Source organism: Citrus sinensis, chromosome 4, assembly GCF_022201045.2.
Source record: "Citrus sinensis cultivar Valencia sweet orange chromosome 4, DVS_A1.0, whole genome shotgun sequence".
Taxonomy (NCBI): domain Eukaryota; kingdom Viridiplantae; phylum Streptophyta; class Magnoliopsida; order Sapindales; family Rutaceae; genus Citrus; species Citrus sinensis.
In genome coordinates, this window is record NC_068559.1 from 10,107,250 (window position 1) to 10,133,458 (window position 26,209).

The 26,209-nt window shown below is 31.3% G+C and overlaps 2 protein-coding genes across 5 annotated transcripts; one reads left to right on the forward strand and one right to left on the reverse strand.

Moving 5' to 3' along the window:
* Positions 1 to 10,102: 10,102 nt before the first annotated feature.
* On the forward strand, positions 10,103 to 14,092 carry LOC102631392 (vacuolar protein sorting-associated protein 60.2). The gene is made up of 7 exons (XM_006485414.4): positions 10,103 to 10,326; positions 10,677 to 10,828; positions 11,450 to 11,543; positions 12,406 to 12,477; positions 12,576 to 12,687; positions 13,124 to 13,275; positions 13,806 to 14,092. Exons 1-7 carry the CDS (start codon positions 10,258 to 10,260, stop codon positions 13,857 to 13,859), a joined length of 705 nt encoding a protein of 234 aa, XP_006485477.1. The 5' UTR covers positions 10,103 to 10,257; the 3' UTR covers positions 13,860 to 14,092.
* A 182-nt stretch (positions 14,093 to 14,274) lies between these two features.
* Positions 14,275 to 18,314, reverse strand: LOC102606792 (basic leucine zipper 6). Of its 4 annotated transcripts, none has more exons than XM_025100956.2 (5): positions 18,297 to 18,314; positions 16,784 to 17,494; positions 16,068 to 16,143; positions 15,133 to 15,259; positions 14,275 to 14,692 (listed from the first exon to the last, which is right to left on the reverse strand). In XM_025100956.2, exons 2-5 carry the CDS (start codon positions 17,335 to 17,337, stop codon positions 14,526 to 14,528), a joined length of 924 nt encoding a protein of 307 aa, XP_024956724.1. In that variant the 5' UTR covers positions 17,338 to 17,494; positions 18,297 to 18,314; the 3' UTR covers positions 14,275 to 14,525. The 4 variants fall into 4 exon arrangements, with proteins under 4 accessions (XP_024956724.1, XP_006485479.1, XP_006485481.1 ...); XM_006485416.4 differs by lacking the exon at positions 18,297 to 18,314 and adding an exon at positions 18,145 to 18,290; XM_006485418.4 differs by lacking the exon at positions 18,297 to 18,314 and adding an exon at positions 18,145 to 18,279 and having other exon boundaries at positions 16,784 to 17,486.
* Positions 18,315 to 26,209: the final 7,895 nt, after the last annotated feature.

The window sequence follows — 26,209 nt, forward strand, 5'->3', positions numbered from 1 at the left end:
TATTTTCAATAAATAAAATTAGTTTTATTTTCAAATTTCAAGCATTTTTTAATTATGTCTTATTTGTTTTTAAAGAAATTTCCTTTTTAAAAAAAATGTTTAGCTAAATATTAGTAGTTGGGGGAAGGTGAAACTCATAGTAAAAATATGGTTTAATCAAATTCTATTTTTAATTTTATAAATTAAATTGTTTTCTATTTAATTTTATCCATATTTTATATTTTAAAATTTTAATTTATTTTAGACAAGCATGGGAGTTTGGTACAATAAATTCTTAATATCTTAATATAAAGTATGATAAAATCATATTTTGACTTATTGTAGACAAGTTAAGTTTTGGCACATTAAGTTCTTACTTCATAATAAAATAAATGGGGAAATAATTTAAATTTATACAATTAATCTTTTGGGAAATGAAATAAAATAATAAAAAGAATTTATTAAATTGTATTTATTACTAGAAGTGGATCCATAACCCTAACTAATTCAATTTCATAGTTTTTCTTAAACTAAATTGCATATTTTTAATTTTTATTTTTATTTTTTTGATAAACAAATTAAATCATTTCTCTATGGATCGATCTCGGACTCATCAAGATATATTATAACTAGACACTCTTATACTTGGGAAAAAATCAAATATTTTTAAGTTGTGTCAGCAAACACAAAGTTTTTACGTGGTTTGGCAATCCCCACCTACATCCACGCCTCCAAGCAAATCAAGCTTGATGATTTCACTACCCAAGCCTCCCAAGACTTCAAATACTTACAATTGACTTCTAAGGTGTCGGTGAACCTTTACAACAAGAGATTATCTCTTAATATCTTAACCCAAGTGTTTATCACACTCAAATTTTCACAAATGTGATAAAGAAATAAAGGTTGCAACAAACAACTCTTTTTTAGAGTGAATATAAAAATGATAGCGCAATAAAAGTTTAATATATGATGATTTGCGAAATGGAAGCTCAAAATATGATATATGCTCTTGTTCTTTCTTGCAAATGTTGTTAAAAATGAATTAAATTTAAATTTCTAGAGTTTTGACACAAAAAGTGCAAGTTACTGTTGCAATTTGAATTTTGCTACAATATCACTATTTTTTAAAATTGTATTTTTTTCAAAAACTTTTTATAATTTTACTATGGCCCAAAACGTCACAAACCTTTGCGAACATATCCAATTTCAGAATTTCAAAATAATACTTGTTATCTACAAAACTTTTTGAAATTGTGCTATGGCTCAAAACTTTATAATATTTTTTAAAGAGGTTCTTTTTAGAAATTTAACATAATATTTATTGATTTGAAAGTTCTCAAAACTTTTTTTAATTTAATCTAAAATTTGAAAAAAAATCAAATCCATAAAATACTTTATCTTAAAAATATAAAACATTTTGGTTTATGAAAAGTAATAATTTTCTAAACAAAATCTTGAGATTTTCAAGTAATAAACCATGCATATATTAAATCATATCGGTTTTACAAGAATTTGACACGATAATGACTTCGTTGAGCTAAACTTTATTCTTGATCAAGTCGTTGTCCGTTGAGTGTCTTGAGCTTGATTTCACTTGATTCACTTGCATAAATATTTTCCTTTAAGAACTAGTGAAAATGTGAAATACACTATTTATCATATCACTTAAGACATATATTTGTTATCATCAAAATTACAATATATGTAGTCCTTTAGGCTAACACTTCCATCTTTCAACGTAAGATGAATTAGATATTTAGAAAATATAACAAATTTGTTTTAGTATATACGGATGACATATTAGTATTTAGTCAGAATTTAGAAGACCATTATAATCATATACTTGTACTTTTTAATGAGTTTGTAAATAGTGGACTTATAATTAGTACGAAGAAAATGGAACTCTGTAAAGAGTACATAGAATTTTTAGGAATGAACATAGGAAAAGGAAAGATAAAATTACAAGAGCACATAGTAAAGAAAATTTTAGATTTTCCAGATAAAATATAAGATACTAAGAAATTACAAGTCTTTTTAGGAATGTTAAGTTATGCTAGGATGTATATAAAGTATCTTAGTAAATTAATAGGACGTTTATATAGCAAAACCAAATCGGGAGGCCAAAAATTCTTTAATTCTTCATATATAGAATTAGTTAGAGAAATAAAAAATATTTGTAGAAATTTGTCAGAATTAACTTTACCTTTAGTAAATGAGTGTAAAGTAATAGAAGCAGATGCTAGTGAGAGAGGATAGGGAGTGGTATTACTCTCCAAACCAAGTAAATATGACAGTAAGAGTACAAAGAAAATTTGTAATACTCATCAGGTCTCTACAAAGATTCTAAAAATAGTTTAACCAACCTAGATTATGAAATTTTAGGAGTTATAAATGCTTTAAATAGCTTTAGATTATTTCTCAATCAACTTTTCACAATAAAGATAGATTATGAAGCCATAGTTTGATTTTATAATAAAACAAATGAGAAAATTTTAAGTAGTAAAAAATGGTTAAATTTTGTTAATACAATAGCAGGTAATGGGTATAAGGTAGAATTTGGGCATATCAAAGGAGTAGATAATAGAGTAACAAATTATTTAAGTAGATAAATTTATTCTAACATAATTTATGATTTTGCAGATGGAAGACAAGAGAGTGACGTTCAGACATATTAGTCTACTAATATTCCCATTTACCTGGTAGTCAGATAGATGAATCATAGCAATGCCTTTTAGACAGCATCCGGAATGCAAAAGGTGATAGTACGAAGATTTTAGCAGCATTAAATGCATTAACCTTTTACTTTTCAAAAATTGAAAAAAAGCCTTTAAGAAAAAATTTCAGTTTTTATGTGATTTTTAAAGGATTCACACTAGGTATATATCATACTTAGCCTAAAGTTCTTCCACAAATAAGAAATTTTTACATGTCTCATTGGCAATGATCTTTTTATTTCAAATCAGCCTTTGATGCTGCAAAATAGAAAATTGGATTGAGCTTTTTCATAAGCCAAATAGCAAAGGAAATAACTAGCAATATACCATCTAGCAGTATACTAGTTTTATCACAGCACCCATCACCAAGTGTTCAAAATACACACGGTAGTAGAGTCGCTTCATCCTCCACTAACATTTTATCTTTTTGTGATCATTGTGAAAGAATGATTAAAAATTTTAAAAGATTGAATGACAATTGCAGAGATTTGTATGAAAAATGAGATTCTCTAAAAGATAAGCTCAAGACTTTATCAGCCTCACTGGCAGATAAAGGCAAAAGACCTTTAACCCTATTGGTTAAAATAGACAATGAGTGCAAAACACTTGACCCTAATGAGCTGGAAAGAAAGTAGAACATTTTTTTTTACCCACCCTGAACTATCAAAGCTACCCCACCATGATAGACTCATCATTAAAGAACATCTTGCCAAAATGCAAAACGACAAAATGGAGTTGATTTAGAGTTTCCTCCAAGATCATGCCAAACATAGTTATGAAACCCAGGATTTGCTCAACAAATACAGTTATGAAAACCTAGGATTTGCCCAACAAACATCAGGATTTCGTATTGTATGAGAAACCTATTATGCCAAACACAGTTATGAAAACCCAAGATTTGCCCAACAAACACTTGGATTTCGTATTGTATGGGAAACCTATTATGGCAATACTTAAAAAGTTGTCCCAAAAATTGATCCATTATGTTAAGAAATTCCACTAGAATATGCAGATTGTAAATGCCACCTCACTTACAGTATTGCAAAAGTAAGCATTGATATGGGATTATACAAACTAATAAAGCCAAAATTCAGAAATAAACCACTAATATTAACTCCGCAATTGTTATTAGATTATGGTTTTCTTAATCAAGTAATTGTTTGAGACCCAGACTAGACAAATGCCTTCGGGAGAAAATTAGCATCAACAATGCTTAAACTAATGGCAATGGGAAAAAGATTTGTGGTAGCTTATATCCAATCAAAAGCAATAGAATGGCGATTCAAGGAAGAAGTGTACTATGCATTTCAAGCCTAACATTCCATTTTTCTCAAGGGATCTAACACCTTTAAAGAACTTAACAACTTGGAAGGCTTTAAAATTCCTTAGATTTGCACTAATAATTCTTTAACTAAGCAGATTAGGCATTAAAGAAGCATAGTAATTGCGAGAGAATTTGATATTAGAGAATTCACCAATTATCCAATATTGATTGTTGAAGACTTTAATAAGAAAATATATTCTCGCCAGAATATACCCGAAGTCTCTTTTTTTATTTAGGACCACCACCAATTAGCCTGTAGATTTCTACCGTGAAGAATATAAAAAGGATATGGAAGCTTACAAAGCTTTTATGGAAGGTCAATCAAGTGAAGAAGATGATGGTAGAGATTACTAACTTAGATGATGTTGAGGCCCACAACCTTGACAACATGTTGGAAGCATGACTCAGCAGTGGTCCACTCTCCAGTTGTCAGCCTTCACTCACTACTTTTTTTAAAGAAAAACTTTTAAAAAGGAAAAGTTGTGGTGATAATTTTGTCGACATTTTTTTAGTCACGTAAAGCATTCTAGTCCACACATGTAGAAAGTAGAAGATCACAAAGCAATAGAAGATAAGGATAAGCAAGAAGTCAAGCATCTATAAATAGAAGAAGTCATTTCTTCTCTCAATAAGGAAGATCCACTCCAGAATCAAAATCCTACTAAAAATCAGAAATATTTAGCTGAGCAGATCTCGATCTAGTTATTACCAAGCAAAAAACAATTAACTCATAAAAAAGTCTTGTAGCCAGAATAATCTGTAGAAGTTTTTAAGCTCCTATTCAATTTCCTGCTGTATTCTTAGAAGATATTTCAAGTGATTTATTCAGCATGTATTGTTACTAAATTATTTAGTTATTCTCTAATAGAGAAATTCACTCCTTTGTAAACTTTTATGTGCTTATAAATAAACAAGTTTTATGTTACTAATCTTTCCTTATGAATCAAGTTTCTTTTTTATTTGTTCTTAAGGAATATTTTCAATCTGTGAAGAATAAAATTAAGCTCTAGAGAAAAACTGAAGTTTCTAGAAAAACCCAAAAGCCCTGAAAAAGGACTCAGAGTGCCAAGTTTTACTCCTAAAGAATTGTTTTAGTCAAAAGATAGGCGTTTTAGGGAAGAAGAAAGGCTTTGTGTTGGGATTTGCATGCCCCTAAGGGAAGAAGGTTTTGAAAAAACTTTGGTTTTAATTGAAAAGTTAGATTTTAAACTCTAAACTTTTAGAAAACAATTTTCAGAAGAAACCTAATTTTCGTTAGTATTTGGACAAAATAATTTGTTATCCAATTTGACAGAAGTTTGGAAAAGAATTGGGGAGTATCTAGTAGAGGAAAATAATTGTTTATAAGATTGTTAGATGTTAAAACTTAACTTGCATGCCTTTAGACAATTATACTTGTTTTATTTTATAGCACTATTTTGTTGAAGCATTTAGCAAATATATTAAACAACTTGATAATTTAGGAAGATTAGTGTAATAGAAAGTCATATAGATTGTAATATTAAACTTAGAATTATCGCCAATAGAAGAATAGAAATAACATTTAACCAGAGATATAATATAGGATATAATACAAAAAAACAGTAATCCTGAATGATTAATTTAGAAGAAGTTATAATTGATAATATTATAAATAGTAAGTTTTCAGCATTATTTACTTTCCGTTGTTCACAACTTAGTAGACCTAAATTAGTAACTATATTAGAATATCTTAAAAATCAGTCGAGAATAATACATAAAGGAGTTCCAATTACCGGAATCAAAATTCGAGTAGTTGAGGGATTGATAGAAGAAGTTTAGAAGTATTTACATTTTCTTAGAAAGATTTAGCAAATCTAGCAGAAAGACCATTTTTGTACTAAGTTTGGTGTGAATATCACTACTAATAGCATAAACATTAATAGATCTCACCGTAAATACACCAAACTTGGCAAACTTTAGGTCCTTAGTGGTGTGGTTAAGGTGGTATGCCTGACTATTGAAGTATTTATGTAGGTCTTCATTGGTTTAACTGAGGTGGTGCTACAAAAAGTTATGTCAAAAAAGACTACAGAGCAGAGAATGACAAGGGTATTTTTGTAATTTTTGGATATTTTTGTAATTTTTGCATTAAAAGGGATGGTAAAATAGCTAGAGTTAAAAGCAATGGATGCACTTTTATCACAAATATCCTAAAGCACACTAAACAAACAGAGGGAGTCACTGTGCAAGCATTTCATTTTCACTTTCGAAATTCTACTTTACTCCTAAATAGTAACAGAGGTTAAACCAAAATATGTCCAATAAAATATCATTTGATATACTCATAGAGATTTTCTCCAGACAACCAATGAAGAGTTGAATCTCTTACAATTCAAATGTACTTCCAAAACATGCTACCATGTTTTCCATCGCAACCATCTCTAATGTCAACCTCATTCTCAAAAGTTTGCATGATCAGACTCTACTAATTGGACTTTAATGTACTTGATACTGTTGATAATGAAATGATACCCCAGTTTAAAATCTACCACCCTTTAAATGTTGGAGGTGAAAAATTCTTCCTTTAATTTGTCAAAACCAAAAACTTTTATAATATATATGTTACTATCTTAACTACTTGCGTTCCTACTTTTCATTTAGTGTACTAGTAGTAATTTGTTTTTTTCTAGGGGTGGACAAAATCGGATTCGGGTCGGATTCGAGTCAACCCGATCGGGTTTCGGGTTATTCGGGTTGTGCAAACATTGATCTGAATACAACTCGACCCGACCCGATCCGATATATATTCAGATCGGTTCAGATCGGTTCGGATCGGGTCAAAAATCGGGTTGAATCGGTTCGGATTAAAAATGGATCATATTGAATTCGGGTCAAGTTAAACCAATTCGGGTTGATGAAAACGGGTCAATTCAAAACATATATACTAATACACCATGAAAGCTTCAAAATTCAAAACACATAAAGGACTAAGGGAGAAACTCGGGTCGGGTTGGAGCTTGAGCCTTGGAGCAGCAGATCGGCGGCTGGGTTTTCGATAGCAGATCGGTGGCTGGGTTTTCGGCAGCAGATCGGTGGGCGTGCAGCAGCAGCTTGCGCATGGTTGGACGCACATCAGTTTCCTCGCGATGGCTGGACGCAACACGGCGGCAGTAGATCGTGGGTGCAGCAGTAGATGGCTGGACGCAACACGGCAGCAGCATGACAACAGCATGGCAACAGCAGATCGCTGACGCAGCAGTAGATGGCCGGACTCGCAACACGGCAGCAGCAGATTGCGGGAAGGAGAGAATGTTTTCTTGCTTCTTGAGGGTGGGTTCACGGGTTGGGTGTTGTGATTTTTTTGTTTTTGTGTGTTTTATGTTTGTGTAAATTGTAAAGTGTAACCTTTTGGGTATGTGATTTCACTGATTTTTGTGATTATGTGTGGTGTGCTGTGTGTCGTGTGCGTGTGTTTGGCCGTAGATTTTTTTTTTTAAAGCAACCCGATCGGGTTTTCGGATCGGATCGGGTTTGCAATATTTCATCCGATCGGGTTATATTAACAACCCGATCCGATCCAAACCCGAAATTTTTCGGGTCGGATCTGGTCGGGTCGGATCGGGTCGGGTATTTTGCCCACCCCTAGTTTTTTCCTTTGAGTAAAGCTTTTAATATTTGTAATTTAAATTATATATATAAGTATTTACTGTTATATCATTTGGTGTACAATGTTTTTTTAAATATTACAATATGATTATGTTATATTTAAGACAAGAAATCTATTGCAAAAGTGCTTTTATGTAGGTCATTAGAAGCTCAAACTAAAATCTAAAATATTCTCCAAAGAAAGATATAAATACTTTACTCTCTTATATTCAATAAGAAATCTATCAAAACTTATTTTTATATAATTCATTGAAAGTTCAATTGAAAAATCTGATCTTAAAAAAATAAAAAAAAATTTCTAAATTAAGAGAAATGCTACTCTTATAAGATTATAACCACACGAGAGATTTTGATTAACTCTTAACCTCAAGGGTTTTGATGTTTGAACACAATTAAGATACCATTAAAATAGAAAATAGGGGTATTGTTTATGCTACAATACTACTGGAACACATAAAATAATAATAAAATTCATACTATAGTACCATCATTTTAATTTTGTTTTATTAGTGGCTATCATTTTTCTAACCTCAATGACAAAGCAGAAGAGGTAGAAAAGCAAAGTGGCTAAGGAATTTAGGGATGACAATAGGCACCACCTGTGGGTTTGCTATTACCAAACCCAAACTTGTACAAAATTTATAAAATTTATAATAATGACCTACCTGCTGCGGGTTTTAATTTTAAAAAAATATATATACTCGTTGTAGGTTTTGACAACTATCAAACTCGCAATGGTACTCAGTGAATTTTTTTACAGGTTTTCACATTTAAAATCACAAATGTTTAATATGTAAATCTATAATAATAACATAAAATTCGACATAAAATAATCAATTCTAAATTTAACCAATCTAAATGGAAAATTAAAATTTCAACATCAATCCAACATAAATTCTCAAATTGAAGTATAAAATACAAAAATCCATAAAAAAACCATAAACTAATATATAAAAATAACAATTATCATTTCATATTATCATTCAATACATGCTCCAAGGGAAGATTTTCATTTCATTCACCATCATTATACCCATCCAACACAGTTCCTATAATAACAATTAAGATTAATATTTTCTAAAGAATAATACGTTTTAAATGCTAATCCGAAGAACAAAATTATAATAATGTAATAATTCATACATTAAGTTAAAGAATAATAGTCCATATAAAATTATAATAAGTATATAATAATCAATGCATTAAATTAAATCATGTTAGGGCTTAGGCACGTTGCAACTTGCACACATTTGCACTTTACATTATTTACTTTAGGAAAAATATCTACCGTCCACCCGTTTTTTCTAACTTTTTCAAAAATACACAATTCTTTTTTTTTTTTTACTAGAATCCACCTAAAGTTACACTTTATTTCACTTTTCCACTTCCGTTTGGAATCTGTTAAGAAAACTAACGGAAACTTAAAAAAAATGACCATTTTATCCCCAAAACAAAAATTACAATTTCACCCTAAAAATGCCAAAAATAATCAGATTTAATGATAAATATCATTATTGGTACGTTAATGAAGTACAAAAAAAATCTTAACTACTAGAGATTATAACTCAATGAATAATAAAACTCTACTTATCTTAAATTCAATTGATGGTTTGCAAGATTTTGTTATTTTTAATACTACTATTATAATTTAGCATTCTAATTACAGACATATTTATAAAAAAAAAACTTGCATTTGATGGTTGTGGAATTAATTTCTTTATTGACCGATGGGGAAAATATTTAGATTTAATCTGATTATTTTTGGTAATTTTGAGGGTGAAATTGTTATTTTTATTTTGGGGGGTAAAATGGTTATTTTCTTAAGTTTCCGTTAGTTTTCTTAACGGATTCTAAACGGAAGTGGAAAAGTGAAACAAAATGTAACTTTAAGTGGATTCTAGCAAAAAAAATAAAGAATTGTATATTTTTTAAAAAATTAAAAAAAATGGGTGGACGGTGGATATTTTTCCTTTACTTTATATATTTTTAGATTTAAATATTTTTTAATTAAATTAAATTAAAAATATTTAAAAATTTAAATTGGTGAATTTCTATACGGATATACGCCGCATATTTAACTAATATCAAATTCACCCACAACTTAACGCGATTTTAATTTATAATATTAAATTTATCTACAATCCACAAAATTACTAACAGCGAACGATTTAGACCGGTAATTTTAGAGAGATTTGCTGGTACCAATATCATCCTACTAAGGATAGACAAAACTTTCTTTGTTTAATTAGAATGAAATTTCCTGGTGCTTTCTTTAAAAGTCAAACAAATTTTGCCTCTCTAAAGCGGTAATCATATTTCCCCTTAAAAATCCTTCATTATTCTGTTGACGTGTCACTTTCCAATTGGTTAACAGACTGACAGAATTTTGAATCTGACCGTCTCGAAAACAGGGGCCGATAGCCAGGTAAACAAACGCGTAGTACATAAAAAAGAAAAGTTAAAAAAAATACAAAAGCTAAAGTAGAGCTTTTGGCTGCTTTGCCTACTTAAGGAAGAATCAGAAAATCAAAATATACAAAAAACTTAAAATTAAAATCTTCGATTTTCTTCGAAAATCTTTGGACGAAGAAGAAGAAGAAGAAGAAGAAGAAGATGAAGAGAGTCTTCGGCGCCAAGAAAGATAAAGAACCTCCTCCCTCCGTTCAAGATGCCTCCGATCGGGTATAATAATAATAATAATAATAATACTAATGAATTTTTATATGTTTATTTTATATAATTATATTTAATTAATAGTTTATTTCAGCTAGGGTTTTTTCGATTCGTAATTATCCAATTGAAGATTGGTTGTTTGAATTAGCGTACTTGATTATGTAATTGCGCTTGTAATAGAGTGGATTTTGCAGCGATGCGAGAGACTTTTGCCGTTACTGTATGAAAATTTTCATTTAATTTCAGTTATCAGTATTTGTTTCACATTCATTTTTTTTTTAACTTTTCCATGTATTGATTACTAGTGTTTTTTTTTATTCTAATTAATTTTTTTTTTAAATTTTCTGTTGGCTTTGCAGATCAATAAAAGAGGTGAAAATGTGGATCAGAAGATTAGAAGTCTAGATGCTGAACTCAGCAGATACAAAGAACAAATTAAAAAAATGCGACCTGGTCCTGCTCAAGAGGCTATTAAAGCTCGAGCCATGAGGGTTCTCAAGCAAAAGCGAATGTAGCTGCTTCTTCTTTTATAGCTCTTATTACAAACATTCGTTCACATTCATTAATTCCTTTTTAAATAAATAATTTGGTAGTGGAAAGGCTTTCTAACTGATATCCGATGAGTTTGTATGTTATGTTTGTTTTACAACTTCCAACAGTGCATTGTTAGAGCGCGAGGGTTAGTTTTGTGACTATCACTGGCCTAAAGTGTCCTCCAATGCAATATTTAATGATTACCCAGCTGGCTACTTAAGTATTTAGTAGCCAATACTGATCTTAATGTCCTTACGAATGGTGGCATGTTGATTGGATCATTGTCCCTTTCCAAGGGGATGTGGTATCTCTCCTTGGAAAGCAGCACGAGTATCCATTTTGCTGGTGGCATGTACTGGAGATTTTCAATCAATAAGTACCCCTTTTTTTTTGGTATTAAGAATGCCCATGAATAAAGTTAATATCCATAGGACTAATGTTTGTTTAATTTGTACACCAAAATTTATCATTCACATGGATGATATGATTATATCATTGCAGTATCTTATTTGAGAGTCGGACACTAACAAGATCCTAGACAAAATATTTTGGAAGTTGTTTTTTTCCCTTCCATGATTTTCCAATGTCTTGTATACAGGTATGAAGGTCAGCGTGATATGCTTTACAATCAGACATTCAACCTTGATCAAGTTGCATTTGCTTCGGAGGGTATTAAAGATGCACAACAAACTGTAAGTCCTACAGAGTGTTGAATTTTTTTTCCTTGTAACTTTTATTGTGGCCCTAAAGATTTCTTGAATATATTTATGCGTTGGACTTCCCTGACCCCCAAATCCATTATTGGTACATCTCAAAGACTCTGGTCTTCTATTGGGGGGCTTCAACTTGGAATTTGCTAAATTTCGATTATGTCAGGCCCATTATCTAAATTAATGCAACTGGAAGATGATGTCTACTGAAATTGGACACATTTAACATCCATGATAGCTTCCATCTTGAGATAGAGTTTTGCAATAGAAATTTTAATGTCATCCTTAGCCAAATTAACATAGAAAATTTAATTTCTCGCCTGATCTTAGAATCGCTGAATTCACTTTATGTTCTAAACTACCTTTGTTTGTGTTTTTAATTCTTTTAGAAGGCATGGTTACTGTTGTCTATCAGTTCGGTTTTCAGTTCTTTTCATAAAACAGGCTTAAGTTAAATAAGCTTTCATATTTAAACGACTAATGTTAATTCCCAGAAACTGTTAAAGAGTCTTAGGTGTTACGTTAAGCATGCTTGTGTCAGGGCCTCCTATATTTACTATGAAATGTTTGTTTGTCTTGTTAGCGCCCAAAGGGGCACAGTTCAGGGCGGTCCGGGAAGAGCTTTATATGTATCCTGATTGGGACCTGCTGCCTATCTCATGAGAGGTAGGGGTGAACCATTTGTCACGGGCGGGGCTTTCTTTGTGAAAATATGTTATTAATTTATGTCCTAGATTTTCATATATATTCATGTCCAATGTGTTCCTAGAGATAGGGTGCCTCAAAGAGGCACTGTAGGAAGCCATATATTAATTATGATCTATCTGTTATTTCATCCTTCCAGATGACAGCTTTGAAAAGCGCCAACAAGGAGTTGAAGGGAATGATGAAAACCGTGAAGATTCAAGACATAGATGTATGTAACTTCTTGAAGTTTTACTTGTCCCTCATTTGAAGTGGGTATTTTATAGAGAATTTATGGTGTTGAACTGTTAATTTCTGCAATAAATATAGAACTTGCAAGATGAGATGATGGACCTGATGGATGTGAGCCATGAAATTCAAGAGACGCTTGGTAGAAGTTATAATGTTCCTGATGACATTGACGAGGACGAACTCATGGGTGGTAAGCTTTGAAATTATATGAAAGCTATTTAATATTCACTGGATGTCATTTTCAGAATTTTAGATTGTTTTTAAAAATTTATTTATTTATTTATTTATTTGGCCCTTAGTTGCTGTTTGGAAAGATAAATAGTTCAAATACTTGATTCAGCGTACCTAATTCTCATAATTTGTAAACAATCTTGTCTTGTTTTTGAGATGCTGTTTTTCTTTCAGGAAACAAATCAGATAAAACAACATTGTGTATATCATGTTGCAAAATTTATACACTATTTTAACTATCTTGTTGTCACAATGATATGATTCAAGAGTACTGACACGTTTCTTCTGTTGTCTTCTCTTTATGGGAACAGACCCTATATACATTTTATCTGAAGCAAACTGTTTCCATCTGTTTATATACCATGTGCGGTGCATTAACTGACTTTTTGATGCAGAACTTGATGCTCTGGAAGCAGACATGGGAATGGAAGATGAAGCCGGAGTTCCCTCTTATCTTCAACCCGACAAGGAACCTGATTTGGATGCAGAGCTCAACTTGCCTACAGCACCTAGTGGTCATGCATCAGCACAGCATGACAGACCACAGGTAATGTGTGTTATACATGATATTATCTTTTAGTCAATTGCAAATTAATGAATGACATTTGCTAATGTGGTTTGATGGAAAGATGTTTGCTGATTAAATGGATGGGTGTTCCAGTGGTTGAAGTGACTGAAACCTTTTTTTCCCCATTTTCTCTTTCGCATTAGGGAAACTGATGTGGGTACTGCATCTACACTGTAGTAAAGTTTGTTTAGTTTTGCAGCCATGCACAGATTATTTTATTATGTTCTTTTAAGACACTTTTTGATATTTACTTAGCTTATAGTTTGTTTCCTTGATCCGTAAAAGTTCGCTTTTGCCATTCATTCACTCGTCATTTAAAATAATCAGTTTATAAATGGGCTGTTTGTGAATGCACCTAAATAGTAGAATAGCATATTATAGAGATCTTTAGATTCTTACAAGCGAAGTCAAGACTGGCTTTTATATGATCATACTGTTTTATTTTAAAATGATATATTCACCATTGTTCACCTCACGTTCCTTTTCTCCTTAACTTTAATGCTCAACAGGCTGAGGATGAACTGGGTTTACCTTCTGTCCCTCAGGCGTCCATCCGTGGTTAGGGATTTACTGGCTGTGTCTATGCGTGTGTGCATCAGGCAGAATCAGATGGAGCTTGTCATTGTATACTGATTGTGCAGAATCCGCTTTTATTCATGTAGTTATTCAATTGATACTGAAGTGTTGGCATTCTCCATTGGTTTTAATAAGGACCATTAGACATACTTTGTAAAGAAAACTGTTAAAAACCAGATAAAAGAGAGAAAAGGGGTATGAAATTTGTTTGTTATGGGAATTTACTTCGAAGGCTTGGCGTCGGTGCTGCACAGTATTTAAAAAAGAAGCCGACGCTGCTCGTGTGCAAAACTGCAAATTAAAGCAGTTTCAGAAATTTCCTTAATAAGATTGTGAAAATCAGTAAGCAACAAGCTCACTTAATGCATTTTCGACACAACTTCAAAGCGATAACTGCTCAGCTAAACTGAAAATTGAAAACTGTATTTTCAACACTTTCCATTCTCTTAAGGATAAACATTTTCAGAAGCAATGTTACATTTTCACTAACAGGTAATATTAGTTCTTAGAACACTTAAGGCCAGGTTGCAGCAACAGATTTCTTTTACCAACAATGCTGCATTAGTTGGTGTCGTTTTCGTAAGTACATCATATTCATAGGGAGTGAAAGTCGCATGTTGTTGAAAATGCAAATAAAAAGACAAAATTATGGTTTAATTGAGATTAAGTTTTGCAAAGTCTAACATCTGCCAATTAACCCCTGATTGGGATCCTTCAGCAGCAGAATTAGTCCCAAAATATGTTTTGACCTTGCTTCTTGGTGATATTGCCAAACTGACTTTCAATCGCTCAGCTTCCTTCTTCAGGTACTGATATTGACCTGTTACAACAGCATGGACATAATTGTACATGGAAAAGGAAAACAAGAAATAGAGAGTTTCTGAAAAAACAAAGATGTTAAGAAAGGACCAAAAAAGCAGAGCACACACGCTTTGGTTATCTAAGAAATCATGCAACTGTTAATGAGGTGCAGAATCTCTATTCCACCACAACTAATATCTTAATGATGACATGCTAATTAATGACATAATTTCAAAACTAGATTTCAGAAAAGTATTGGGCAAATGGAAGTTTTTAGTACTTCAGATGCTTTTAAACTTGGGAACTTTTGGTTCTTATTTTTCTCTTGTTACCAAATGGATGCTCCATCATTATTTGAAAGGTTTCTAGAAGTAATAATTGATTGGTTTTCTCTCACTAATGGGATTAGACACATTATATCAACTGCAGGACCTTACAACAAAATAAATACAAACTCACCCTCCATGATCAGTTTTTCCTTCTGTACTCTTGCTATCTTCTGCTTCAGTTTGCTGTTTTCCATGGACAAAGAAACATGTTGCTGAAGCAGTAAAGCAACTCTGGCTCCCAGATCTGCTTGTAAAGTCTGGAGAAAGAGATCAAGCCCGCTAAAAATTTGCTTACATCAATCAAGAAAAATCTTGCCGAAGAAAGAAATAGTCAGCATAACTCGTTTTTAACTTTATTGTTATTACTATTAATTATTATTTGAATGGCATCCATAAATTACAACTAAAACAAAACCAATTATAAGGACTCAGATGGTATCCATTGGTCAATCGGTTGACAAATTCCATCCGATGACATCATAAGCATATGTATGATATTTTTTTCAGAGGATGCCAGCTAAGGGTATGGGCTCAATCATTTAAAACATTGAATTCTGGAATGTAAGTGCAACGGCAGGGCAATGAAGCAAAGAGGCCATGTGCAACATACTGCGTCTACAGAAATTAATATTTCAATTCCAAAAGCACATAACAAGTCAATTGCCTTCCGCATAATTGCTGCTCTGAGGGAAATTAACACCATCTACATTTTGGGTAGAGTTACTTGAATTTCAAATACTACCAATAACACAGATAATATATTAAATTATTAATTTTAACTTCAAAATTTGACACAAATTCTCATATATTTATCTCATGAAAGATAGTGCTAAATATTCAAAGTCAAAAAGAGCAGATAAATTTGCCAACTCACCCACACTCCCTACCATTGGTTTTAATGAAATCAACGACTAAATAGTTGTGGAAAAATTTAAGTCAAAAGTTTTGAGTTAAAATAGCCTTCCACAAATTATCAGTAAGCTATCAGCTCACTACCCAAGTAAAGATAGATCTCAGCATATTCAATAAAGTAAGCAATCCAATCCATATCTGTTGATAGATTACCTGAAAATATTCAACAGTTCTTTCCAGTTCAGCAATATACTGGAGTTTACGAACCCTTGACCGTTGCCCAAATTGCCTGTAAAACAATAATCAAAGCCTGTCATCTAACTGTCAGTGTATCTGGCTCAAGGTTTAAAAATAAGAATGTATGGACTAGTATTTGTATGCCACACACAAGGAACACTAATCTGTTTAACATCATAACTCTTGGACATAATATGGATAATGATATAATGGAATTCTTCATGCCCTTTGAAATTAGATCATGAGCCCATGCACACAAGGTCTTCAAATATTTCAGGCCAGAGAACCAATGCTACAGTACTAGATATTCAAATACAAAGTAAGCAGAAGCAAATTTGTTCATTGATCCATGTACGTAATTCCTGAGGCAAATTGAGGAATTTAACAGTATCAACTTAGCCAAAAACAATTTACAAGCAACTCACGAGGGAAATTACTATTTGTACTGAACCTAGTAAAACAGGCCACACAAACATATTCGGAATTACATAACAGAACAATATGCAGAAGAAATGAGGCTTAAAATTTGTCAACACTGTTGTATGAATAGCATTATTTTGTTTTGCTGGCTTTAATTATTCGTTTGTGTGTAACTATCAACAAATTGTGTGTAACTATCAACAAACAACACTTCATTCATCAGAGTTCTTATTACAATAAAACAAAGTAAACAGGGAAGTTCAGATTCAAACCTTTTTGTCATCTTTGTTTCAGCATTGTGCTCACCAGTCAAAGTATGAATGTCCCCATTCAAATCAGAGGGAATAACCCCAGAGATGCAAAGACTCTCATCCACATACTGCAACAGGTGGTTCTCAAGTGCAGATTCTGATATAGCTGAAACTATGGCATTCCCTGCAAAGGTTAAATTACTTCTTTTCCTTGGGGAATTAGGTCCGTATAAGCAAGATGACTCCAATCCACTACATGCTTCATGCCCGTCTAAATTCTTGTCATCGTTTTGGGGATTCAAATCCAAAAAGGAGCCCACAATACCATCCAACAAGGTGACTGAATCACTTGCTGACCTGCGGTGCAAAATCCCCACAGAATTTGCACCAGGATCGCTTAACAAATTATCCAGCCATGCTGGTTGATCCTCGAGGATGGAACTTTGGGAGGAAGATTTATGGTGACGAACATACGATTCAGCACGTTGGGGTGGAGAGATTGGATCATGGATTGGGCCAGACACGTGTTTCTTCTGAAATGGGCAACGGGGTGGAAGGTGAGGTTGCCTTGACATGATGAACTAAAAGGTTTGCTAGAGTGTCTTACTAATATCCATATTGCAAGCTTTCATCTGGGTATTATGGAAAATTAGAGAACCCATCATTTTCCTCCATTTGGTTGCTTAGTATCACTCTTCTGCCATCATCCTAACCTACCTTATAGCTACAACACTTTGCAATAAGAAAAAGTTCTAGAATTTAGCAGAAACTCAAGAGATGTAAATCAGATCCCATGAGTAAACAACATCTATTCAATGATAGAAAGAAGAACAATCTTTAGCAAAGCTATTGAATAGAAATAACAAAAATCCCAATTTCATTTGCTAAGAATGTCTAAAAACCCTTTAATCCTTTCAATTCATTTAACATATGGTCATTGACTTTTCATTTTCCTCCTAGCATTCACAAAGCTCAGGAATCTAGAGAAAAACGACAATTTCATTTTCTCACAAAGTAAACAACATGAATCATGAGTCTCGAGAAATGCATTTTCTTTGTCTTTCACTCGACAAATGACTTATTATCTTATCACACCAAAAGGAGGACACGTCCGTTTCTTGCCGGGAAAAACAAAAACGGAAATATTTAAAGCAAAAATTCTATAATTAATGCAACAGTGGAGCTTAACAATAAGGATGAGCTTTACCTTTTTAACAAAAGACAAAATGAACAAAAAAAAAAAAAAAACAAAATTCTCCCAAAAAGAAAACAATGGAAACTTTACAATGAAATAACCCAGAGGCCAAAAACTAAACCTCTCATGAAAGAAAAAGTAATAAAAAAAAGAGTAAACGTTAATATTTCAAGAATCTTGGGCTTACCTTTATTTTCTCTCTTAAATATTTTCTGAAAAACCAGAGAAAACAAAAAGGGCGAGAGAACAGAAAGAGTGAAAGACACACAACAAAAAACACAGCAGAAGTGGGTGAAGGATAGTTAACGTGCGCCTAAAAAAGAGAAAACAAATATATACCAAAATGGCTTTCTTTTTCTCTCCCTCGGAGTCTCAAGAGTGCACTGAATTCTTTTTTGTATTATGTTATAATGGTGCCACCAATGAGAGTGTACGGACATAGGCCTGCTTTTGTCATCAAATGCTCATCAGTGTGTTTATTTATTTTTTTGATCACTGATACCAGTTTATTTATTTTTTTATTTTATTGGTTGGACACGAAGTAGATACTTTAAATAATATTTAAATTATAAATTAATAAGATAATAAATAGAGTTATATGATACCGCCGCTTATCATAATATAAATACTTTCACCTGCTAGCTTGTTATTCTTTTTTTATAAATCAACTTGTTTCTTTTATCATTATGTTTTGTCACTTCGTTAATTGATCTTGAATTTGATTTTATAATTAATTGTAGGTATATATAAAAAATAATATTTACTAGGAGAAAGATACAAGTCTTGTACACTTTAAAAATATGAAACATAGCTTATGCAATTTGATAGTTGCAATTGTAACAAGGGCAGAAGTAAGCTAAATAATTTCTACACCATTTCATTAGCCTAACAATGTTGATTAAAAATCTGCTCCAATTGTGGCAAAGGAGATATAGGGAGGGATAGTGGGATACAGACATGGTATTAATTATTAAATGTTCGAGCCTTGAGTTTATAAAACTTTGACGACAACTTAGGCTCGCTGAAGTACCCATTTGGGCTTTTTACTTTATTTTAGTTTGGCCCAATAATACTATAAGCCCATCGAATTTGAAGTTCTAATTTAAAATAGTCCATTGCTGTTTTCGGCCTAATCCCGTATTCACTGAGAATTTTCTTTTTCGACAGTTGCGGGAAGGTAGCACTTCTACTTTCAGCCATGACTGGGTTTCGCCATGGTCGGATTGGGCTCGGGACATGTCAAGGCTTAGTCTGATCTTATGACTAAAATAAAGGGCTCCAATACTTAAAAAGTCCAATCTTTACTGTGTCAAGGTTGGACTCGGGATCTTCACTCTTTACTAATAATATTATATTATTATTGTCCCATTTAGCTAACCAAATTAACAGATTAACCAAACTTTCAACAAGTAAATAAATAAAAAATTAAACTAATATTAAAGAGAGACAAACATACTTAAGTTGTAGTTGTGACCACATGTGGGGGGGGGGGGGGGGGTTGTAATAACTTTTAATTTTTATATCTTACAAAATTAATTTAAGGGTCAAAGATTGGGTTAGGGCTTTTTTGTAAGGTCCTAACCCTGACTTTAATGTAATTGAACCCTGATTCCTTGAACCCTAACTCGATTCTTGACCCTTTAAATTTAGGCTAGAATCCTAAAAATTAAGTTTTGGGTCAATCACTCGGTCAGACCTTTTTATCATGGTTGCTAGGATCTTAAGACTCATGGGAGGCTAGGAGCTTTGAAGCTCTCATTCATATAAAAAAACTAAGATTACTGATGAGTGGGAATTGCACCCAGGGTATTGTATTACTTAATATGTATAGGGAAAATATCCACTGTTCACCCGTTTTTTCTAACTTTTTTAAAAAATGCACAATTCTTTTTTTTTTTTTGCTGGAATCCACCTAAAATTATATTTTATTTTACTTTTGCACTTCCGTTTGGAATCCGTTGAGAAAGCTAACGGAAACCTAAAAAAATGATCATTTTAACCCCCAAAATGAAAATTTCAATTTCACACTAAAAATTACCAAAAATGATCAAATTAAATCTAATTATTTTTCTCATCGGTCAATAAAGAAATTAATTCCACAATCATCAAATACAAGTTTTTTTTTAAATATGTCGGTAATTAGAATGCTAAATTGTAACAGTAGTATTAAAAATAGCTCAATCTCACAAACTATCAATTGAATTTAAGATAATTAGAGTTTTATTATTCATTGAGTTGTAATCTCTAGTAGTTAAGATTTTTTTGTACTTCATTAACGTACCAATAATGATATTCATTATTAAATCTGATTATTTTTGGCATTTTTTAGAGTGAAATTGAAATTTTCGTTTGGGGGTAAAATTGTCATTTTTTAAAGTTTCCGTTAGCTTCCTTAACGGATTTCAAACGAAAGTGGAAAAGTGAAACAAAATGTAACTTTGGGTAGATTCCAGCAAAAAAAAAGAAAAAGAATTGTGTATTTTTAAAAAAGTTAGAAAAAAACGAGTGGACGGTGGATATTTTCCTATATGTATAACTTTACAATGAACATAATTCGGAAGATAATTTCAAGTTGCTATAGCTAAGGCAATAACAATATTTAATGAAGACTAATTATCAACTATCTTACAACAATTGGGAGAAGTTTAAGTAATAGTTGCACATAATCATTTTTGTTAGAAGCAGAAGATTTTGCTTAATAGACCCAAACTAGAGCTAGTGTCTCAAGTATTATGTAGGTAGCTAAATCATATATATATCCTCATTAATTATTAGATTCCAGAAGCTGACTCATAGTAATACACCCATGATACTTATTATTTTCATTGGATTCTTTTCCTGATTAGATTAAGATTTTTTTTTTGAAATTTCCTGGAAAGATAATGAAAAATTAGGTTTGATCCAATGTTAGACTTATATGTAAATAATTACACATATAGCACAAATAGGACATTGTTGAATCTTTAATCTAATGTTGGGCTTATATGTAAATAATTATGTGTTGCAAACTATCACATAAGGTTAAGCCTAATTACAAGTGATTGTTAATGTTTTTCTAGTAATTTAGACTTTAATATATGTAACAGCGTGTGGTCCTTTGATGTGTAGAGACATAAGGAAAATTTTTATTTTTATGATAAGCTAAAATAAAATTACCAAAAGATAATATGAAAGTTATATATATAACGGTTATGGTCCCTAGATCACATGTTATGTTCTATTCTTTTTTAACATCCCATTATCAGAGAGAGTGCAAAGAGAAAGTGAAAGAACTCCCTAAGAAAACATGTTGATCTGAAAGGCAAAACTGCATGGCTATAGTAAGCAATTGGTCATTATGGATTTAGGTATGCTTTTGCATATTTAATTATTGATTCTTGATGATACAACATGAATGTTCCTACAATTTAGGTGATTATTTTCAACACAAGTTATTTTCTAACAACCACTCCTAATTGTACATATTTTTAGCACTTTATTAATTTGTTCCTCATGATTATTCAAATCGGATTTTGCAGAAATGGGAAGTTGTTATCTTTCATTCCCTCTTTATTAAGTTGAGACTCTAGACCTCTATATAATTGTGTAACCATCACAATGTAATAATTTGTTGGGTGGCATTTTTTGGGTTTATTTTTCATCCGAGGACTTTGTGTTTAACTACTAAGTATGACTTGATTCATTGAGATTTTTGTCAAATTTAGTTGCAGTTGTTTTATTTCCATCTTCAAGACTGATATCAGAATAGATAGTTGATGAACTGTTATGTTGTGCAAATTTTATTATACTTGTAAGTGCACGGGTCTATTGGAGTATAGACTAGGAATAACAAGGTCGAATTCACAAGAATTGCTAATTTTAATCTAATTTAAGTTAATTATAACTCTAATCGAATTGGAAAGAAAATATTTTGTTTAAAGAGATTTAAACTAAAGATGTAATTAAAATTAAAAAGAGTAAATTGACACAAGAACTCAAGAGATTTAAGTTACAAAGGTTTCAAAATCCATAACAGTTCAACTTAACAATTATCTAATTCTTAATCAATTCTCAATTTTAGAGTGACAACTCAAAATAAATTATGTCTACTCATGAATATAACAATTAAGTTCAATTAAAATAATCTTTAACAATATAATATCTAAGCATCCCATCTAAATAATATTAAATAACAAAGGGTCAAAGTTTTCTTAATATTGTGCTTAAACAATTCAATGAAAGATGTAAAATAAAAAATAATCATAATAGTAAGTGCAAATATAATATTTATCTTTATGATCGTATGATCATCAGCAGTGCTCCACTGTGGAGCAGTTCCAACATAGCCTATAGCCAGATCCATATAAATTTTATAGACCCAAGTATAGTTTTAGTCAAATAATAATCCTAACAATCAATAATATATGACAGAATTAGTAAAAAGATTTAATTATATTCAACAAAAAATGTGAAACAAGAACAATAGATATTAAAGAACACATTTAGAGAACTAATTGAATGAAAAGTAATTTATTTTACTGAACAAGGTATTATCCTTAATCCTAGTATTAAATATTACATAGACATTTGGAGATTGAGAATAATAAGAGCAATAGAATCTATGTTGTAGTTTCTACCTCCAATTCCCTTCGTCTCTATTTCGCTCCCTCTCCTCCTTATGCAAAAGCGAAAGGCTTGGCTTATATAATGTTAACCCATTGACATATTCTTGAAATCTTTAGGACACGTGTGCTCTCATTTAAAAAGAAAATTGAAAATTCTCTTGTTCGGCTTTAAGTTTATTCACGTCGAATAATTGATAATGGCCCATTTAATTTGCTTCTTAGTTCTCACGTGCTATACAATATAATGGTCTATTTAATCATCATACTACTAATCAGAGAGAAAAGAAGAAGGTAATTTGTGGCAAGCAAAATGTACATAAATTTAGTCATAGATGGCAAATGATTCTAGATGGAAGTTTATCATAAAATCTTGATTAGCACTTCCCCTTACTAAATGTCAGTTTTTAGGTGGATGATGAGGATCGTCATTATAATGAAAAAAATTAACAATAATAGAGGTGTGCAAGAGTTACCCATGTAATCAATATAGAGAAGAAAAATTAATTGGCTTGTTAAGAAACTCACCCTATTGTTGGATCATAAATCCAACATTGGGCTTATATATGAATAATTATATGTTGCAGACTGTTATATACGGTTAAGCCCAATTAAGGGTAATCTATTAATATTTATAGAAATATGGGCTTCAATGTATCTAATAGGGTATGAACCTCTATTGTGTAGATAATTAAAGGTAACTTCTATTTCTATAATGGACTGAAATAAGAATACTTAAAGACAATAGAAAAAGTTTTTAATATAAGTGGGTTATACCCCTTAGATCACAAGTACCATTCTATTCTTTCTGACATCCCATCATCAGAAAGAAAGTATAGAAAAACTTAAAGGATTCTCTAGGAGAATGTGATAATTTGGAAGACAAATCACACGACCTTAGAGAGCAATTAAGCACTATGAATTTAGGTACGTTTCCGCATATTCTATTATTGATTCTTGATAATACAATATGAATGTTCATGGATTATAGGTGATGGTTTTCACCAAATAATTTATTGTTCTAACAAGTGGTATCAGATCTTTTTCATGTTAAATCATTGAGAACAATTTGTGATTGTTTTCTAAAATTAAGGATTATAAGATATTAGAAACATTAGTATGTTTATATATATTTTTTGAGATAAATTAATTAAATCAACATGTCATAAAGTAACCTCTCTTGTGGAGATTAATTTGTTTTGAAATTAAACAATTGTGTATATGTAATTTCTGTGAATATCGATCGGCCTAAAGGATGTGTCCATATTTGATAGAATTGCATGTGCACCTGTGGTGATCAATGCATGATAATTATTTGATTTTACATGTGATCAATAAATCAACCCAAAAAAAGATTTATTGTTTGATATGTTCTTATTATTAATGTTTGATTATTACATCAAGATATCACTTACAAGTTAAGATTTTGTCCAAAGATGAAATATTAATTGAGTGTCTAGTATCTTAAGATAATGTTTACCTTTATTTGATTTTATTCTTGTTTTGAAACTTATATGAGCTTGTTTTATTTGTTTCTTGCTCTTTGTTCAGTTATGTCTACTGTTAATATTATTGTCCACATTAATTTTATTCATATGCTAAGTGGCTTTAACTTCAAGTCACGACAAAAGAACATCTTAATAGTTCTCTTAGTCATGATTTTGACCTTATGTTTTTTTAGGTGATTTCTATTGCTATAGGTGTTGATGTGCAAGTGCATACAATAAGTAATTTACTGATGAGTATTCAAATTGTCTCTACAAGGATGGATGTTATAGGATTTGCTGTAGCAATCTTAACAGTGAAATTTCAATCTAAATTAAAATTTAATAATTGATGAAATAAATGAATTACTAAATAAAGATAATGAAAATAGCAAAATGCAATAAAGAAAATTCCTCAAGCCAAACACAAGGATGTAATCAATGGGTGATGAGTAATTGAGTGATTAAACTCGCTTAATGGTATTGATTATTTTTCCAGTTAAGACTCTGTTGCTACAACATCTACTGATTAGTGTTAAAAATTGTATGTTTATTAAGGGGTAAAAATATTATTTTCTACTATTAATGTAATTTATATTTGTAATTATGTAACATATTGTGAATTTCTAATTATTATTAGGTAAAAATAATAATTTCATGCAATTTGAAGCTTCAAACAAATGTACGGAAGTCAAATTTGGATTCCGGAAGTCCGATAAATTATGTCATTGATAAGTGCATATTTTTCATATATTTTGCTATTAATTTCTCCATCTTTTTCTTATTTCGGTCTTAAATATTCTAGCTATTTTAGTTAATTTTTAATTTAGTAAATTATATTTTTATTGTGTTAATTTTTATCTTAGTTTGTTTTTGTTATTTTAGGTATTTTCTGGGATTAAAGAGAAATTAAATCGGAGCATTCAAGAAAGAAATCTGATTGAGAGAATCATAATAGGAAAAGAATTTAAGCTTGGGAGACAAAAGTGCGTAAGAGATCAAGAATTGGAGAAATAAAGAATATTTTCCAATTAGAGCTTGTACGGGCCAAGCAAAATTAATTTTGCACATGGAGCTAAATTTGGAAAAAAGAGATTGCCATCCAGCACGTGAGAGGAAGAAAAGAATAACGCCTGTTGGCTTTAAGCATGGCCAATCAAAAGAGTTTGTGAATGAAGACGAAAAAGGAAGCAAATATTTTGCATGACAATTTAAATGGTAAGCACGTTATGAAAGTGGCGGTTTTGGCTTGGATTTAATTATTTCCATTTAAGGATTTAAAAGCCACAATTGAAGCATTATATAAGGGCCAAGCGGAAGCAACACGAGGGGGATTATATATTCAGCAGCCACACATACAAAACAATTTGCAACCGAAAAGGAGAAGAAAAAAAATCAGCAGCCGCTTGAATTAATCTTCATGATTGGTTTTATCAATTCTCTTATTCCCAATTTGATTATGTTAGCCTAGATTTTCTATTTGGTTGAAGGTGAATTCAAAACTCCAAACATGTCATATGATTAATTTTTAATTTCTATCATTCAATTTATTTAATTGAGATTGTTTATGTTCTTCTATAATTAATGTTTATGACTTTATTCTCATCTTGTTTGAGTGGCCAATTAGATAGGACTTGAATAAATTCTATTGCTAGATTAAAAATCTTGATCCGTAATTGTCTTGATATTTTAATCATTAGTAGCAGGTTGGAATCAATGATTTGGATTGGAGAACATAACCTAGATTAAATAATCCGAGCTTGTGTGTTTATTGCCTAGATCAACCTAATATCTTTCTCTATTTAAAGCTTCCATTATCTAAAATTTAAAGAGCTTATTTTAAATTATTTAATGGTTAGAGATTAGGTGAAGAGCTTGTTTTGCTTAACGACACACTAAGGAAAGATTGAGACTAACAAAGCTTATTGTTATCTATGGTTGATAGTTTCAATATAAATTGATAATAGAATTGATATATTGTGTGCATATTTGGTGGCGGCGAATGATCCTTTAACCAAAGTTTTCATCATTATTATTTCTATCTCTTTTAATTAGAGTTTTTTATTAAATTCTTGTTAGTAGTTTTAATTTCTTTATTTCTTGGTATTTGGTTAAAAATTCAAAACCTCCATTTTTCTATTTTTAGTTGGCATTTTCTTTAGTTAGA